General features: G+C 45.7%; 1 protein-coding gene across 1 annotated transcript in view; it reads left to right on the top strand.

The window, feature by feature from the left end:
* The first annotated feature begins 2,676 nt into the window (after positions 1–2,676).
* Positions 2,677–18,859, top strand: part of TEK (TEK receptor tyrosine kinase) — a 51,840-nt gene continuing 35,657 nt past the window's right edge. Inside the window, exons 1-2 of the mRNA XM_079959190.1 lie at positions 2,677–3,122; positions 16,927–17,238. Of these exons, the coding sequence (XP_079815316.1) occupies positions 3,050–3,122; positions 16,927–17,238 (385 nt within the window). The 5' untranslated portion in view covers positions 2,677–3,049. The remainder of the gene's footprint in view (positions 3,123–16,926; positions 17,239–18,859) is intronic.

Raw genomic sequence — 18,859 nt, 5'->3', positions numbered from 1 at the left:
GACCGGTGTTATGTGGTCTCGGCGGCCGCTCCCAGTCACCAGTCTAGCTGCCGCATTCTGGATTAGTTGTAGTTTCCAGGTCACCTTCAAAGGTAGCCCCACGTAGAGCACACTGCAGTAGTCCAGTAGCTTAGGGCCTCATCAAACCTAAATCCAGCCCTGCCCTGATGCAAAATATGGACCAGGCCCTCGATATCAAAACTGGCTCAATTTGACTGGGCTCCATTTTTGCTACCTGCCACCACTATGCTACCTCCCTGGCCAACAATTTCTGCAGGGCCAAAGGTTCCCCATCCCTGGTATAACCCAGTTGGCCTTATTCTTCCATTCTTTATCACCTTCTCCTCCTTCTTGGCTGAGAGCAAGAGTGAGCAACCGCCTTGTAAACTGTCCATCTCTATTTCCTCTTAGACATACTAAGGAATACTTGCTTTTTTTTTGCCCTGGGGAAACTTGGACAACTTTGTTGTACAGAAATAGGATTCTAGGGCACAAGCATTTCTCCGAGCTCTCGAAAAATCTGCCTTTTGTTCTCTTGTGGCTTTTGGCATTTGTTACTGTTTCCAAAGCAGGATATGCATAACACCGAACCAAACTTAGCTTCTTTTAACTTCTCGGAGGAGATAGTAACAGGAGGAAATGAGCTGGGATAAACCTCTTGGGTCCTCTTGAGTTATGCAGTGCAAATGGAGCATCGCATGTGGGTGTCGATCCTGCAAATTCCACCCGCCTCCCCACCAAAATGCAGTTTATGGGTTTGCAAAGCTGCGTTTTACATTCAGCTAAGGGCAGGTTCCCATGCAGAATAGTGCATAGTAGTGGATTCCCCAAAACCAAAAACTTCTATTACATAGATTGACTTGTTCACCAGATTGACTTACATTCTGCTGGCTGGAAAAAAAACCCACTCATAGGAAAGATTATCTGTTGTGCAAAAATTCTCCTCTGGAGTACTTGCAGTTTTTTTTTTAAAAAAATAACAACCCCTTTAAACAACACAACATCAATCTTCTTGAAAATAGAGATATGCTCACTGAAACTGTCCATTAATAAATTTGTATGCGAATTCAGCAGAAGACACTCCAGACGATTTTTAACGCTCTTATTTAGCAGATCATTAGAATAATTCGGCGACTTCACAGCTCAATATTCTCGTGCTTACACAGAAATAAGTCCCACTGTGTTCAGTGGGGTTTCTTCGTTAGTAAGCATGTTCACAATTCCATCCTTTGGCTTCGATCCTATATGAACTTATCTGGAAGTAAGTTCCACTGGATACAGTAGGACTGACTTCGGTGTAAATGTGCATGGGATTGCACTTTTAATGTGTATTTAACCTTCCAGTGTCATTGTAGCATCAGAGAATGCTATTTGATGTTGACCTAAAAGGAAAAATGGAATTGATCTTCTGAATCACCTCCATCACTGAGGGAGGAAGGGGTGGGTAGTGGGTGCGGTGTGCCGTGGGTGTCATCCCTGGAGGGGGTGACATCACCGCCCCGCCCCCTGGGATGCTCGCCCCGCCCCCAGTTGCCGGAGCAGCTAGCGCTGCCTCTGACCTCCATGTCCCCAAAACGTCATGTTGGAGCAGTTTATAGACACATCTGTTTGGGAGAAATATATCTGAGATTTGCTGCTCTGCCCAGCCTACAATTCAGGCAAATTGCTGCACTCCCACCCACCCCAAAGCAGACATATCCAGAGAAAATAAAACCAACCCCCGCCAAATTAACAGCTTAATTCTGCTCACCCAAAGCCAACCAGTGCTGTTTAGAAACATCTGGCAGCTCTTTGCTTATCACATGTGAGCTCAGTTCTCAGCTGGAAATGTAGCCAGGGAAGAAACTGGGGAGGCGGCGAAATGGGATGGGACATCTGTGAAAAGAGCATGACTGGCTGACCGGAACAATGAACAAGACCCTCCATGCTGCAACATTTTGTTGCATCTCTTTGTCTCCTTTGCTAATCTCTTGAGCGTGGGTAGGCAAACTAAGGCCCGGGGGCCGGATCTGGCCCAGTCGCCTTCTAAATCCGGCCCACGGACGGTCCAGGAATCAGCATGTTTTTACATGAGCAAAATGTGTCCTTTTATTTAAAATGCATCTCTGGGTTATTTGTGGGGCATAGAAATTCGTTCATTTTTTTTTCTTTTCCAAAATATAGTCCAACCCCCCACAAGCGCATCTTTGCTACATTGCTTTCTAAAGTGTGAATGCTGATCTTACTTCTAAGGTGATATTTCAGGAAGCCGCACATCAAACCACCCTCCCCTCCCTCCCCTAGCCCTTAAAAAATGAATCTCGCACCCCCATCCACTTTTTCCTCTCAGATAGCTGAAAAGCTAAGAACTGCTAAGTATGGTGCCAGCTTTGCTTTTTACAGAACCTGACCACCAATGAGAACCCTGGGGGATTCCAGATCAGGTTCTGGAGACTCGAATGACCCCTGAGAACCCAGAAGTTAGCCATTATAAACAGATAAATCAAGAAAACAAAAGGATTTTCCCCCCCTCTACCCCACCCTAAAAGCCTTTTATGGGGGCCTGAAAGTTTGAATAGTATCTCTGGGAGTAATTAGAAGAGGAGGTGGACTGGCACATTTTCACATACCACACATAGGCGGAGGGGCTTGTTATTCTCTTAATTCTTCCTATTAGAGGATGTCCCTATTGTTTCTGACAGCGCTGGCCGTGACCTGCTGGGGGTTCTCAAAGTGCAGTCCTCTTTCCACCTCCCCAGAGCCGCAGATAAGTGTTTAGATGTAGGAGATGGATGGAGCTCGCAGAGAGCCTCTCGAATCCTGCTGATGCATAATGCCTTTAAGATCCTGCCTTTCCCCATCCTAATCTACAGAGGAAACAGGAAAAAGGAACTTAAAACTCCCTTTGCTTGCTCAGACAGCCACAGAGTTTTGTTCTAGCCCACTCTCGGTCTTGCAGTTAACTTGTTGCTTCCTGGGCCAGCGAGCATCGCACTGACGATGCAAGAAAAGAGCAACGACTAAGGGGTCTTTTACCACTGAAAGGGGCATCTGTTATTCCGTGAACTGGATGGATATACTTGGCAAAGCAGGGACTGTTTTGCCACTTCTGGTTTTCTGTGGGTTCAGCTTCATGCTTTCAGGTAAGACTCCTTCAGTTACTCGGGAGGGTCTGTCAGAGGATGTCAGTGAACTTCTGTAATGCACCAAGGAAGGGTCAGATTGCAAAATCCTTTCCCTTGTCTCTTTTGATCCTGGAATCGTCTGTTCATTGTGTTCCAGAGAAGTCACCCGGCTGTGTTCAGCTTGTTATGACGGAATCCTGCCTGTCACATTATTATTTTTTGAGAATTTGTTGCGGAGAGGGTGCAGGCAGATAACTTTGCAGGTGTTTGCTTGAGTCCAATATACATTTTAGATTGGTGTAATAAATCTTTTTGATAATGATATTGATGACGATAATGCGACTGTTCCTAACTTGGTTCAGAAGTAGCACATCAACCGTCTGAGAATTTGCTTAGAAAAGGACTCCCAATTTTGTTCCCCGGGGCGCTTTGCAAATAAATTTGACACACCTACAATATCAGGGTGTGTTTTTACTTTTGAAATCTCTCATTACATCCCTTTCACTTAGCTAATCTAGGCACTAATGGGGTAAAACATTGTTGTGATAGATGCATTTAATGTGAGTGCTTACATTACAAACGGATTTAAATCACTGCTTAATGGCAGAGTTAGCATCCATTGTTTATATAGATTTGTGAGAACTGCAAAGTATGGCATTTATTATAATTAGTGCTTGGCAATTAAACGCAAGCTTTTAATGCCTGGAGATGTTTTGCTACTTCAGTCAAAGATGATAGTGATACTTAAAATGAGAAAATGTAGCTTGTTCCTTTTCCTTTTCCTTTTTCTCTGTTTATCACAAGTATTGCTCACTTCCCTAATCTCCAGGCAGTCTTTCTACACTGCAACATTAAGGCTGTAATCCTAAACAAACTTGAGATGGGACCAATTTTATACTCACTCAGGAGTAAGTCCCATTGAATTCAATGCGGCTTTTTAAAGGAGCTGTTTATAGGGATGCACTGTAAGGAAAGCTTTGCAAAGCAAGGCAGGTGGAATAAGAAAAGTAGAGCGAAACTTGTGATAACTAGCATGTTGACTTGGGTGGTCTGCGTTCAAATCCTCCATAGCCATGGATTCACTGGATGAGTTTATCCAATACATTTTTACTTATCTCACTGGTCCATCCGTACAATAGGGATAAGAGGAGCCCATTGCACAGTATGCTTCTGAGGGGAAATAAGAAGGGGAGGGAGCAGTTTTTTCCACACGCCATCACTTATTGCTAACCATTTACTCTGGAGTGTTGATGCCAAAATCATTGCCATGTTTATGATATTTCTATTATGTTTTAGTCCCCTCTGTTAAAAAGAATACTTGCGCGTTGGTTCAGGAAATTTGAAAACCAGGTTGTAAAACATGCTATAAATAACATAAAGTTTGTGAATGACTCTAGAGGTCACCTCCAAAAACTTTCTATTCAGTTCTTTTGGGAGCAGCAAAATCTGTATCTGATGAACTACTAGAACAGCCCTTGCCTAACTTGGCGCCCTCTAAATTTTGTTGGACTCCAATGGTCAGGAATCGTGGAATTTGTCATCTGGCGCCAGGTGGGCAAAGGCTTTAGAGTACTAGAACACAAGTGGCGTAGTGTGGGGGGTGCAGGGGGGGCCGGCTGCACCGGGCACAACATCTGGGGGTTAGGGTTAGGGGGCGCAAATCCATGGGTTAGGGGGCGCAAATTACTTGCCTTGCCCCGGGTGCTGACAACCCACGCTACGCCACTGCTAGAACATCACCCCCACATTAGCTTCATTGAGCGTCAAGCACTTGAAGAGAAAACAAGACAGAAAAGTCCGTAACAAATGCTAACCTTCATACCTGTCTGAATACACAGTGGTTCCAAAAGTATGGTCTTTGTGTAAATATCTGTACAATGGGTACAATCCAAGAGAAAATGAGATGAATTTCATCCCGTTCAAAATCAACAGGTTTAAATATGCCCGGCTCTTAGCTTGCCGCTTGCTTGGTGATTCACAAATGAGTTAGGAGACCCTGCATCTAGTGAGGCCTCAAATTTATTCAGGCTAAAAAGTTGAAGTTGCTACTGAACAGATGAGAAAGCAGAGATCGTAGGATCTCTTTTTGAGACTCCATGGAAGTTGAGTGGTCAACTTCCACCAGGGAGAGCTGGGTTCGAGTCCTGCTCAGCAACCATGAGGTTCATTGTGTTACCTTGGCCAATCACTGTGTCTTTCTCTCAGCCAAATGTACCATCTGGGGTAGTGTGGTGATAAAAGCAGGGGGGAGGACACACCCCATTTTTCCCACTCGGTCCTCTTTGGAATAAATGGAGCTTTATTTAGTTTTTTTAAGCGAACTTAGCACACCTGCAGCTCTTTATATAAAACAACAACAACAGCTACTGTACCCCTTCTGCCCCCGGTGAGAATCTTTTCTCTTGTATGATGAGCAGCTGCCCTGAAGATACTTATTTTGGTAATTGTCCCATTGGCTCTGTCCTTGAAACCTCAACATTTAGCCCTTAAAATTACATAGGCATAGGTGGGAATGGGAGAGGAATGAAGGCAAGGAGAAAACCTAGCGCTGAAAACCCACCAATCCACAAGGCTCAGCTGCTTTAGGTGTGTTATGTAGCCACACCCATCTCAATAGATCTGTCAGCTTTCCCGCTTTTGTTCAAGTGTGATATCATGTTTCCTGGGGCGAGCTGTGGAAGACAATGCGAATACGCCTTCCTTTAGATACAACAGGCGGAGTCCAGGAAAACAGTATTGACATTCCCCCTGAGCAGGAGAGGCAGGAGAGTCAATGACAGAGCTTTTAAAACTCGCTTAACCTTGCCCCCAAGTGGTGGTGGGGAAGGAAAGAAGGGAGGAGGTCTGTTGCGGGTGTTGCCACAGCCGAGAAGGCGAAAATCAACTCCACCCTTGTTCCAAGGTGGGGACAAGGCCTCTGAGCATGGCTGCCAAAGAAATTGCTTTCCCTCCCTTTCCTTGTGTAACCCTATAGATCTGCCAAAAAAACTACTGCTGTAGGCAATACACGAAGGAATGTTTTCCCCATTCCTACATAGGTGTAACTCCGATAAACAAAAATGCCCTTAAATGCCAAGTGAAGCCATTATGTGAAAGTAACAGAATGCAAAATCTACCAGCATAGGTAAAGGTAAAGGGACCCCTGACCATTAGGTCCAGTCGCGGATGACTCTGGGGTTGTGGCGCTCATCTCGCTTTATTGGCCGAGGGAGCCGGCGTACAGCTTCCCGGTCATGTGGCCAGCATGACTAAGCCGCTTCTGGCAAACCAGAGCAGCGCACGGAAACACCGTTTACTTTCTTGCCGGAGCGGTACCTATTTATCTACTTGCACTTTGACGTGCTTTCGAACTGGTAGGTGGGCAGGAGCAGGGACCGAGCAACAGGAGCTCACCCCGTCGCGGAGACTTGAACCACCGACCTTCTGATCAGCAAGTCCTAGGCCCTGTGGTTTAACCCAGAACGCCACCCGCTTCGTGGTTTAAATTCTGTATGCCACGACATATAGCAATATTATTATTACTAGGATTTCTTATCTGCCTTTTACCATAAAGCTGCGTTCGAAATTAGCCAGGCGCCAAGCGCATTTTGCACCTGGCTGTCGACCACCTGCAACCAAGTGAAGATGCCTGGGTGCCAGGATAGTGCCTGATGTCTCCACCATTTGGAGTCGCATGCCTGGGGATTCTAGGATCTGGACTATTTCCACATACAGTCAAATCTCGGTTTCCGAACGTAATCCGTTCTGGAAGACCGTTTGGCTTCCGAAATGTTCGACAATCGAGGCACAGCTTCCGATTGGTTGCAAGAGCTTCCTGTACTCAAGCGGAAGCTGCATCGGACGTTCGGCTTCCGAAAAATGTTCGAAAACCGGAACATTTACTTCCAGGTTTTCTGCGTTCGGGAGCCGAAATGTACCAAAACGGAGGCGTTCAGAAACCGAGGTTTGACTGTACCAGCAACACATCCTGCAGAATTCTATCCGTTATATTTTATTGGCACAATCCGAATGAATTTTGCGAGCTAAAAAGTCATACAGTGGTACCTCGGGTTACATACACTTCAGGTTACATACGCTTCAGGTTACAGACTCCACTAACCCAGAAATAGTGCTTTAGGTTAAGAACTTTGCTTCAGGATGAGAACAGAAATCGTGCTTTGGCAGCGCTGCGGCATCAGGAGGCCTCATTAGCTAAAGTGGTGCTTCAGTTTAAGAACAGTTTCAGGTTAAGTACAGACCTCCAGAACGAATTAAGTACTTAACCTGAGGTACCACTGTATTGAGAAATACAACTTTCTAGCCGTCTGGCCTCAAAATGGCAACGAGGCATTCCATTTTGGCAACCCTAACCTTGGTTTAAGGAGGTATTTGGCACCTAGCTTATATATCTGAGTTTCTAACCCTGCCATAAAGTCCCATGATGTTCCAGGGAAGGTTTCAACAATATAAATATACATTTGAAAATCAGTTTAAAAATGTACACACACACAAATAACAATCAGAATAAGAGAGCGTGGCTTAAAAATGCCTTTCTTGGGTGTCCCAAGTTAAGCAAAAGAGGTGGGTATTCAGCATATGACAAAAACTATGCAATTGCATTACCAGGCACAGCTCTGTGAAAAAAGATATTCCACAGCTTAGGGGCTGCCACAGAGACCGCCCTCTGCCCACCTCAACCCTCTCTCACATTTCAACATTTGCTTCCTGTATTTGATAGTGGTGGGAGAATTAGGAAGGCAAGGAACCAGAAGTTGTGACAAAGCAAAAACAATTACACTTTAGCCATCTTTGTAAATGAATTACGTGAACGCAAAAGGTAAAGGTAAAAGACCCCTGGACAGTTAAGTCCAGTCAAAGGCAACTATGGGGTTGCAACATTCATCTCGCTTTCAGGCCGAGGGAGCTGGCGTTTCTCCACAGACAGCTTTCTGGGTCATGTGGCCAGCAGAACTAAACCACTTCTGACGCAGTGGGACACTGTGATGGAAACCAGAGCACATGGAAACGCCATTTACCTTCCCGCTGCAGTGGTACCTATTTATCTACTCGCACTGGCATGCTTTCGAACTGCTAGGTTGACAGGAGCTGGGGCAGAGCAATGGGAGCTCACTCTGTTGCGTGGATTTGAACCGCCAACCTTCTGATCAACAAGCCCAAGAGGTTCAGTGGGCAGTCATGCCCCATGCATTGGATATATGGACCTCTGTACGTGCACCTCTGTGTGCATAGGATTTTGTACAAGTCTTGCACCATCGGTGCTCCAGCTTCCACTGAATATTTCATGTACAGAAAGGGTTCCCCTGCTCAGTTGTCCACACTCAACACACAGCGGTTGTGGGGCAGGAAAGCCACGCAACACCAGGGGGAGGGGGACCCATGGTGCATTGCAGCTCCCTCGCACAATTAACACAACAAGGCAGCTTATCTTTCAGCCCGATCTTAAACCTGCTTACAGAGAAGTACAGTATACACCACTGTGTTCACCGAGACTTACTTCCTAGTAAATGTGCATAGCATTGTAGCCTTAGACAAAACAACAGCAGTCCCGGCAAACAGACTGGGCAAACTATGACTCAGACACCCTTGCACAATATATTCATATTGCATATTCATATTTTATAACGGTACAGTGGTACCTCAGGTTACATACACTTCAGGTTACAGACACTTCAGGTTCCAGGCTCCGCTCACCCAGAAATAGTACCTCGGGTTAAGAACTTTGCTTCAGGATGAGAACAGAAATCGTGCTCTGGCGGCGCGGCAGCAGCGGGAGGCCCCATTAGCTAAAGTGGTGCTTCAGGTTAAGGACAGTTTCAGGTTAAGAACGGACCTCCAGAACGAATTAAGTACCGTATTTTTTGCTCTATAAGACTCACTTTTTCCCTCCTAAAAAGTAAGGGGAAATGTGTGCGCGTCTTATGGAGTGAATGCAGGCTGCGCAGCTATCCCAGAAGCCAGAACAGCAAGAGGGATTGCTGCTTTCACTGCACAGCGATCCCTCTTGCTGTTCTGGCTTCTGAGATTCAGAATTTATTTTTTTCTTGTTTTCATCCTCCAAAAACTAGGTGCGTCTTGTGGTCTGGTGCGTCTTATAGAGCAAAAAATACGGTACTTAACCCGAGGTACTACTGTATATGCCATTTTTAAAAAATAGTATGCAACGTTTTCCCTCCTCAGAAAACGTTAAATACGTTTTTTGAAATCTCCACATGTCACAAGGCTATTGGACAAGCAATTCTCTCTTAATTTTGCTCAGGGTTGCAAAAGCACCACAGCCCAATGGGTAGGGGGGTTCAAACAAGACGTTAGTAAATTTAACGAATGCATGGGGACGGGGGGCACAGAGCTGCATGACCCTAGGCCTTCTCTCACCAGGCACAATGAGAAAGTCCCCCAACAGTTGCCCACACATATGGCTAACAACCAAAGGGAATCTGTGTGTGAAATTATGCACAGAGCCCCCTCCCACACCCTCCAAATGCATGATGGGTAGGGGCACCACTAGCCTACGTGATTCCTCAAGCCCCCTCATGCGTTCTTTCGATGCATGATACGCAGTTTTTGACAGTGGCTTTACACCTCCTCCCTTGGGTAGTTAGCAATGGGTATTGTCTTGCTTGCTTCAAAATGTGGTAAGCTAATCCTACTGTATTTGGGAGACCACCCTGCATATTCTGTTGGGTGAAGCCCAGGACATATGGTCCACAGCCCTGTCCTCCTGAGGGACGCAGGTGGTGCTGTGTTCTAAACCACCAAGCCTCTTGGGCTTCCCAATCGGAAGGTCGGCGGTTTGAATCCCCGCGACGGAGTGAGCTCCCGTTGCTCTGTCCCAGCTCCTGCCAACCTAACAGTCCGAAAACATGCCAGTGCAAGTAGATAAATAGGTACCACGGTGGTGGGAAGGTAAACAACATTTCCGTGTGCTCTGGTTTCCGTCACGGTGTCCCGTTGTGCCTGAAGCGGTTTAGTCATGCTGGCCACATGACCCAGAAAGCTGTCTGTAGACAAACGCCGGCTCCCTTGGCCTATAGAGAGAGATGAGTGTGCAACCCCAGAGTCGTCCGCGACTGGATCTAATGGTCAGGGGTACCTTTACCTTTACCTTTACCCCTTTCAAATACAGTTTGATGGGCGTTTCCCGTTTCAAATTGGTTAATCTTAAAGGTGTCACACAAAACTGTTAACACGGGACTCCCAAAATGGGAAATGATTATTCCCCTCCCCTAAACATTCCTGTATCGAAATTGGTTTTGCTTGTAACTTACTTAAAACCTTGATCATTACCCTAAGTGGTGATACGTTACAAAAACTAAACCTTTGACTGGACTTAACTGTCCAGGGGTCCTTTACCTTTATCTTTTTACTTCCTGACAGCACCATTTAAGGTATAGGTTGATTCATTGCTATTTTTCTAGAAAAAGAGGTGCCGGAACCAGTGGCGTCGCCTTGGGAAGGCCAGAGGGGCAGTGGCCAAGGGTACATTTGTAGGGGCATATTTTACTCTTTGCTGCCCTGCCAGTCCCATGCCACTTTGCAATGCCGCAGGGCTGGCTGAGGAGGATGCGACAAGCATGTGCCCTCCCTCTTCCGGGCGCATGCCTGTTGCAACCTTCTCCCACAGCTTTTCAGCATCACAAGGCAGCATGAGTGTGTCCTTTGGGTGCATGTGAGTTGTGCTCACCAAGGCCTGCGGGCGGAAAGGGGCGCAGCGTGGCCCCACTTGGTGGGGGCGGCTGGCGGCAGCGTTGGCTCCACACTCTGAGCCCTGCCCCCTGGATACGCGCATCCCCCTGGGTGCATGGTAGGTGCTCATAATGCCCACGATGCCACTGGGCAAAACTCACTACGATCACCTTCTTTGTTCTCTTATAATGGCAACGGTGCCCACCTGAGTGGTGACGGAAATGCGTTCAGGTGAATTCCAGGTAAAAAGAAGGCCTGATTGGTCTCTTCAGTGGACAGCAACCATATGAGAATAATAATACTCCAATTTTCTGGATTATGGATTGGCTATATTATCTACATATTAACAAAGCGGCAGAAGAATACGTTTTTCAGATTGGCTCAGACAACTGTATCTGTTGGGTATTTTTGAATATTCACTGAGGGGGTTCTTAACCAGCCCATGAAAGAGTTTATTTTCAAGTAATAATAATAGTAATAATAATAATAATATAATTTATTATTTCTACCCCGCTCATCTGGCTGGGTTTCCCCAGCCACTCTGGGCAGCTTCCAACAGAAGATACATTGAAACATCAGTCATTAAAAACTTCCCTAAACGGGGCTGCCTTCAGGTGTCTTCTAAATGTCATGTAGTTGTTTATTTTTTTGACATCTGATGGGAGGGCGTTCCACAGGGTGGGGGCCACTACCGAGAAGGCCCTCTGCATGGTTCCCTGTAACTTCACTTCTTGCAGTGAGGGAACCACCAGAAGGCCCTCGGCACTGAACCTCAGTGTCCGGGCAAAACGATGGGGGTGGAGATGCTCCTTCAGATATACTGGACCGAGGCCATTTAAAGGTCAGCACCAACACTTTGAATTATGCTCAGAAATGTACTGGGAGCCAGTGTAGGTCCTTCTGGACCAGTGTTATGTGGTCACGACGGCCGCTCCCAGTCACCAGTCTAGCTGCCGCATTCTGGATTAGTTGTAGTTTCCGGGTCACCTTCAAAGGTAGCCCCACACAGAGCGCATTGCAGTAGTCCAAGCGAGAGATAACCAGAGTATGCACACCTCTGGCAAGAGAGTCCGCGGGCAGGTAGGGTCTCATCCTGCATACCAGATGGAGCTGGTAGGTAGACAGCTGCCCTGGACACAAAATGGACCTGTGCCTCCATGGACAGCTGTGACTCCAAAATGACTCCCAGGCTGCGCACCTGGTCCTTCAGGGGCACAGTTGCCCCATTCAGGACCAGGGAGTCCTGAATCTCACTAGTTACTCAGTTACTCCAGTGCCTTAATTCTGGTGCTACAGCAAAAATGCCTAGTAGGTCTCCCTACACAACAATTCAAGTGTATTTTACATGGAAAAGTTAATATGAATTATTGTCTTGCATTGATTTTATATGCATGCCCAGATTGGGAGTATCATGCCCAAGTTCAAACAATTGTATCCATGAAAATAGGGGTGGGGGGCCTGTGACCCTCCATATGTTGGACTACATGTCCCATCAGTCCCAGCCGGCATGGCCTGTGGTTTGGAATGACGGGATTTGTAGTGCAACAACATTTACTTGAACATGAACTGATGCTTCAAAAAGTGACCGAAACCCTCCCCTCTCAGTGACACCCGTGAGACTTAGGCAAGTCACTTTTAGATAAAGTAATGCGTAACAATCATTCTCTAATTTTATGAGGTACAAGGTAAAGCCACGTCGATTTCCAGTAACAATTTCCAGTACACAAAAGTACCTAAAAGCCTAGAAAGCAAAACAATACCAAGAGAGGAAAAATATAGCATGCAAAAGGAACTAAGAGCAAAAGGAAATGCTGTTTGCAACTTTGCTCTACTTTGCAAAATCAAGAGGCTACACAAGAGGCGAGCTAAATAGGGAACTGTTTCAATGGGGGAAAATAATAATTTAAAAGCCCTGTCTGTTATCTCTCTTAGAAAGTACACGGTGAGTTGTAATCTGTTCCGCCTTCCATACGAAGCTGATAGGGAGGAAATGTGCAGTTAGAAAGGAAACTTAATGATTATTCTGTGAAAACATGTCAACAGTTTCTTAGGCAGCATGATTGAGTTCCATAATTTTATTTTGTGAGTTGCACGTGCTGCACGCACACACACACAAATATTTTTTTTTTTCTGGCTGGGATATTTTCTGAGCTTAAGCTATTTTCACACTGGAGGCAAATTGATGAACATATGGGCAATGCTCTCCATTATTAATAGGGAATACTGCTTGACCAAGCATTGGCAGTTTGTCCCTGGTATTCAAATAGAGGGGCATAGGCATGGTTCTCTCATTTGGTCTCCAGCATTACCTGCCGACAAAGTGAACTGGTGTGTGAATCAATCGGCCAGGTTTTCTGTGACCGAATGCCTTGGCTCTGCCAATCCCAAATACGGTACTTCCTAGGAAGTGAGCAGAACATGTGAGCATACTGAGACAGAAACGGAGTCAGCAATCTCTTTGGGTGGGGGACATCGTCGTGTGTTCTGGAACTGGAAGACAAAAAGAGTGGCAAATTATACTTCGAGAAGCAAGTGGTTTTCATATAGCGCCACAATATGTGTGGAACATGGAACCTCAACAAGGGGATCAAGGTCAAAGTGCTAAAACTGGATAATGGCCTTGAATCTAGGTATTCAGTGAACTGGGTTTAAAAGGACAAGATTATATATATATGGTGTGTGTGTGTGTGCACGCGCGCCTCATAAAAAGGGACATGGGTGGCGCTGTGGTCTAAACCACTGAGCCTCTTGGGCTTGCTGACTGGAAGGTTGGCAGTTTGAATTCCCACAACGGAGTGAGCTCCCATTGCTCTATCTCAGCTCCAGCCAACCTAGCAGTTCGAAAGCACACCAGTGCAAGTAGATAAATAGGTACCACTGTGGCAAGAAGGTAAACGGCATTTCCATGCGCTCTGGTTTCCATCACGAAGCAGTTTAGTCCTGCTGGCCACATGACCCGGAAAGCTGTCTATTGACAAACGCTGGCTCCCTCGGCCTGAAAGCGAGATGAGCGTCACAACCCCATAGTCACCTTTGACTGGACTTAGCCGCCCAGGGGTCCTTTAATATAATAATAATACTAATAATAATACTAATAATAATAATAATAATAAATTTATTATTTATACCCCACCCATCTGGCTGAGTTTTCCAGCCACTCTGGGCGGCTCCCAATCAAGTATTAAAAACAATACAGTGTTAAATGTTAAAAACTTCCCTGAACAGGCTGCCTTCAGATGTCTTTTAAAGATAGCATAACTACTTATTTCCTTCACATCTGAAGGGAGGGTGTTCCGCAGGGTGGGCGCCACTACCGAGAAGGCCCTCTGTCTGGTTCCCTGTAACCTTACCTCTCGCAATGAGGGAACTGCCAGAAGGCCCTCGGCACTGGATCTCAGTGTCCGGGCTGAACAATGGGGGTGGAGACGCTCCTTCAGGTATACTGGGCTGAGGCCATTTAGGGCTTTAAACGTCAGCACCAACACTTTGAATTGTGCTCAGAAACGTACTGGGAGCCAATGCAGATCTCTCAGAACCGGTGTTATTTGGTCCCGCCTTTACCTTTACCTTGTACCTCATAAAATTGTTTCATCAGGTAAGATGTGTAGCTGTGGCATGATCTCAAGTGTGATTCCAGTATTATTATCAAGCTGCAGTGCAGACCCTCCAAGTGTCCTTTTCCAGGCACAGGCCCAGATTTACAGAAGCTGCCCGTGTTTCTGATTTGATCCCAGGATGTCACGCTTTTCCTTAGGACGTCCCTATTTTCTATCAGAGAAATGTTGGAGGATACGGAGGTGGTTGGACTCTTTCATTCAAATCCTTATTCCTCAAGTGGCAAGTTGTCTTCATAGAGAGGTGAAAGGACAGAAAGAACGGCTGGTATCAAAAGTCTGTTTGAAGGATACACAGAGGAACTTCAGCATTTTGGAGACAGTTGTCTCCTAGCTCTCTCTGTGGGTTTGTTCTGAATTCAGGTTGTTTTGCTCCACGTTCCTGATAAAATCCCAACGCGCAAAACATATGGGATAAATGAATGAGTAGGACACCAAGTGACATGTCTGAGCTTGCTAGCTGGCTGAAGTGAAATAAAGGTATTAAAGCAAGACTGCTGCCTTGGAAGCCCCCTAAAATGATGGTATCTTTCCCATGGGCATTAGAGTGGCATTGAGCATTTAAAGTTGCAAGCTTTTTAAGAGTGTGGAGTCTGGAGCAGGAGAGATACACACAATGCACTTCAGTGCTCTCAGGTCAACATATTTTAATGAAGTGCGTTAAAACAGCTGCCTGCTAAACAGCTATGTCATGGGCACAAATATATACAGTCGTACCGGTTTGCAAACGTTCTTTGCAAACCGAATATCTGACGTGGCTTCCACAGCTTCCAACTGGCTGCAGGAGCTTCCTGCATCCACTCGGAAGCCGTGCCTTGGTTTCTGAACATTTCGGAAGTCGAACAGACTTCCGGAACAGATTCCACTCGACTTCCGAGGTACCACTGTATTTCAGCTTTATCTTTTTGCAGCATGGCTATACAATGATTGGGAAAGTTTCAACTCTTGAAGGTTTTTTTGCCTGGGATGCAATTCAGAAGGGCACATTAACCCTGTAAGAAAGGAAGGAAATGTTTTATTGCAGGCTGGACTATGGTTACATTAACAAGGTGTTAACTGTGCTTGCAATGAACCATTTGCACACTGTAGGGTTCATTTTAGAGGCTCGGTGAGAGCCAGGGCGCTCCTCACATGTTGCAGCTTGACTTATCCCTGGGGGGCAGGGAAAGCCAGCTGGCAATTTGGCACACAGGAACTCCCCAGCTTTAGCCAAATGCAGCAGGAGCCAGGGAGCTCCCCAAATCGTTGCCACTCATCCAAGGGCAGGGAAGAAGAGAAGTAATGCCACATACTGGAACTCCTTCCTTTTGGCAGCAGAAGCAGCGGGACTAGCCGATTGGAAGGTCGGCAGTTTGAATCCCTGTGACAGAGTGAGCTCCTATGGCTCTGTCCCAGCTCCTGCCAACCTAGCAGTTTGAAAGCACACCAGTGCAAGTAGATAAATAGGTACCGTTGCAGTGGGAAGGTAAACGGCATTTCCGTGCACTCTGGTTTCCATCACGGAGTCCCATTGCGTCAGAAGTGTTTTAGTCCTGCTGGCCACATGACCTGGAAAGCTGTCTGTGGACAAACGCTGGCTCCCTCCGCCTGAAAGCGAGATGAGCGCCACAACCCCATAGTTGTCTTTGGCTGGACTTAACCGTCCAGGGGTCCTTTACCTTTTACCTCTTTTACCTTTCAGATGCCACAAGGGCAAATATATTGAATCTTCCCCTTTCATTTGCTAATCCATCCTGAATTTGCCCCATTGCTAGTAAATAGTAGGAATAAACCAGCAGCAAAGAAGACTTTAAGAGACATGACTTCAATCAAAGAAGTTTTTCCATTAACTTATGATGAGAGGCATTTCTTTAAGCTATCATTTCTCTAGAAAGCATTAATATATTAATTGACTATGCATGTTCTTTTCCGAAGGCTTTCTTTGTCCATTAGGTAATGCATAGCTATCTGTTCAAAGAGTGTGATTGTGACAGTCTCATTGGGAGTGGCCAGTATAAGTGTGTTTCAATGTGCTCCAGTGGAAAAACGCTGATACATAAATGTGCCGTGCTCTCTTTGATAGAGAGCCAAAGTGCACATGTTAAAAACCTATAGTAAGCTCTGGCTTTATTCATATTCTGCATCTTAGCGCATTACTTCTATAACTCAGGAAGCTCTTTGAAAACTTGACCACACTTAGTAGGCCTATGGAGCGTCCACTGTGCATACACAGAGTGCAGCTGACTCTAAACATAAAGGTGAAACCAAAGAGTAATCACATACTTTACTACTACCAGTGCATTCAAAATCACATATTAGCTGGAAGCACACTTGACATACCTTGCTGGAGCAGAGCAGGATCTCTCCAAAAACAACCTCAGTTAACACAGACAGCAGAAGCCGGCTGTGCACAGTGCTGATTGGCAAGTACCTGTGTGATGTTCTCAAGAAAGTTTCACCAGAACTGGAGCCGTTTGGCAGCTTGGTTAGAGAACGGATGGCGCTTTGAAAATTAATAACAACCAACTTTCCCCTTTCTTTGCCAGGTAATGTGGAAGGAGCATTTGACTTGATACTGATCAATTCCCTCCCTACCGTGGCTGATTCAGAGACATCGCTGACCTGCATCACCTCGAGATGGCGTTCTCGCGACTCGATCACCATTGGGAGAGACTATGAGGCCTTGATGGGCCAGCACCCGTACCCCCTGGCCGTGGCTGAAGACGAGGCGAGAGGGGCAGCGAAGAAAGTGGTATGGCCAAGGGAAAAATCCGGCGAAAGCATTGGAGCGTATTTCTGTGAAGGAAAATTCAAAGAGAAAGCGATGAGGGTACATACGATGAAGATGCAACAAACAGGTACCTTATACATTTGCAAAAAAAAGGTGTGTCATGCTTGAAAATAGACTCTAAATAGATAACAGTAGTTATCCACAGGCAAATATTAATTCTAAGTAGGATAAGTTGCTTCTCGTGGTATTTTTGAAGAGTACCAGTTTAGTATTGGGATGGGAATGGTGCATTTATCAAGGGCTAGAGGCCTAGCCTTGACTGCTAGCCCATAGCTCAGTTGGTTAGCTCATGGTGCTGGTAACACCAAGGTTGCAGGTTTGATCCCCATTTAGGGCACCTGCATATTCCTGCAAGCTTATTTCCCTGAATTTGCATATTCAGATTTGCTGGACCCAGTCAGAAACAGTGCTGGAGCATCTAACAGTCTGAACAAAGAGGCATAGACCTAGGCTCTCCTCTAAAACAGAGAGACCAAGACTTTGAACTTTAAATTTGTAGCAGAGAGACAGGGAAGGATGTACCCTCCAACATTTCTCCAATGAAAATAGGGACATCCTAAGGAAAAGTGGGACCTTCCTGGAGCAAATCAGATGAATAATACACAGTCCTCCTCTACTCAGAAATTAGTTCAGTTGAGTCAAATGGGGCTTACTCCCAGGTAAGTGGCAAAAGAATTGCAGCCTGGGTATTGGAAGACCAGACAAATCTTTAGACCGAGTCATCCCTAGACATTAAATTATAGGAGCTAGCAAATGCAAATGGATGTGATCAACACGAGCTCATCAAAGGTCTATGATAAATTAAAAGTGTTGAAGTAGAAGAGTTCTGAAACTTCCTGGAACCCTTGACAAAACTAAGTAGCTGGAAACCCTTTTCAGTTGTTGGAGTATTATGAAAAGCTTTGTTTCTGTGCTCAATAATAATAATAATAATAATAATAATAATAATAATAATAATTTATTATTTGTACCCCGCCCATCTGGCTGGGTTTCCCCAGCCACTCTGGGTGGCTTCCAACAAAGATGAAAAATACACTAAAATGTCACATATTAAAAACTTCCCTGAATGTCAGGTAGTTGTTTATCGCTTTGACATCTGATGGGAGGGCGTTCCACAGGGCGGGCGCCACTACTGAGAAGGCCCTCTGCCTGGTTCCCTGTAACTTGGCCTCTCGCAGTGAGCTGGACCTCAGTGTCCGGGCAGAACGATGGGGGAGGAGATGCTCCTTTGAAAGTTTTGGGCATGTTTTGGCATGGACTGCATACTACGTTAATTATAATTTTTTTTTCAAAAGGACACCAGCCCATCCTCCAGATTTTTTATCAGCAGACAAAGCTTTCCTTGTTAATTTTCTTGAAACAGACAAGGAATTGTGTGTGTAGCTGAATGTCTTAATGTTTAGGACCAGAATAGAACCTCAGAATGATCTCGCTCTTCTAGCCTGAAAAAGACATTTTGCCATGTGTTCCAGGGGCCATTTGTCACACATCTGTTTTCTCCCCAGTAGAGTCTTCTGTGTTATATGTCCTTCCCATGGCCGTTCAGCAAAAATATATATAAATTAATGGTACTTTGGAAGTGACATGTCGTTGATTTGATTTAGCCCCATCATGTCAGCCAAAACCAGGCCAGCTTATCCCAAGTTTGCAAAGTGTGGAAAGTCCTATTCGGGCACTCCCATGATGAG

The sequence above is a fragment of the Podarcis cretensis genome, assembly GCF_951804945.1.
Source record: "Podarcis cretensis genome assembly, chromosome: 17".
Classification (NCBI taxonomy): domain Eukaryota; kingdom Metazoa; phylum Chordata; class Lepidosauria; order Squamata; family Lacertidae; genus Podarcis; species Podarcis cretensis.
This window is presented reverse-complemented; position numbering and strand designations above follow the sequence as displayed.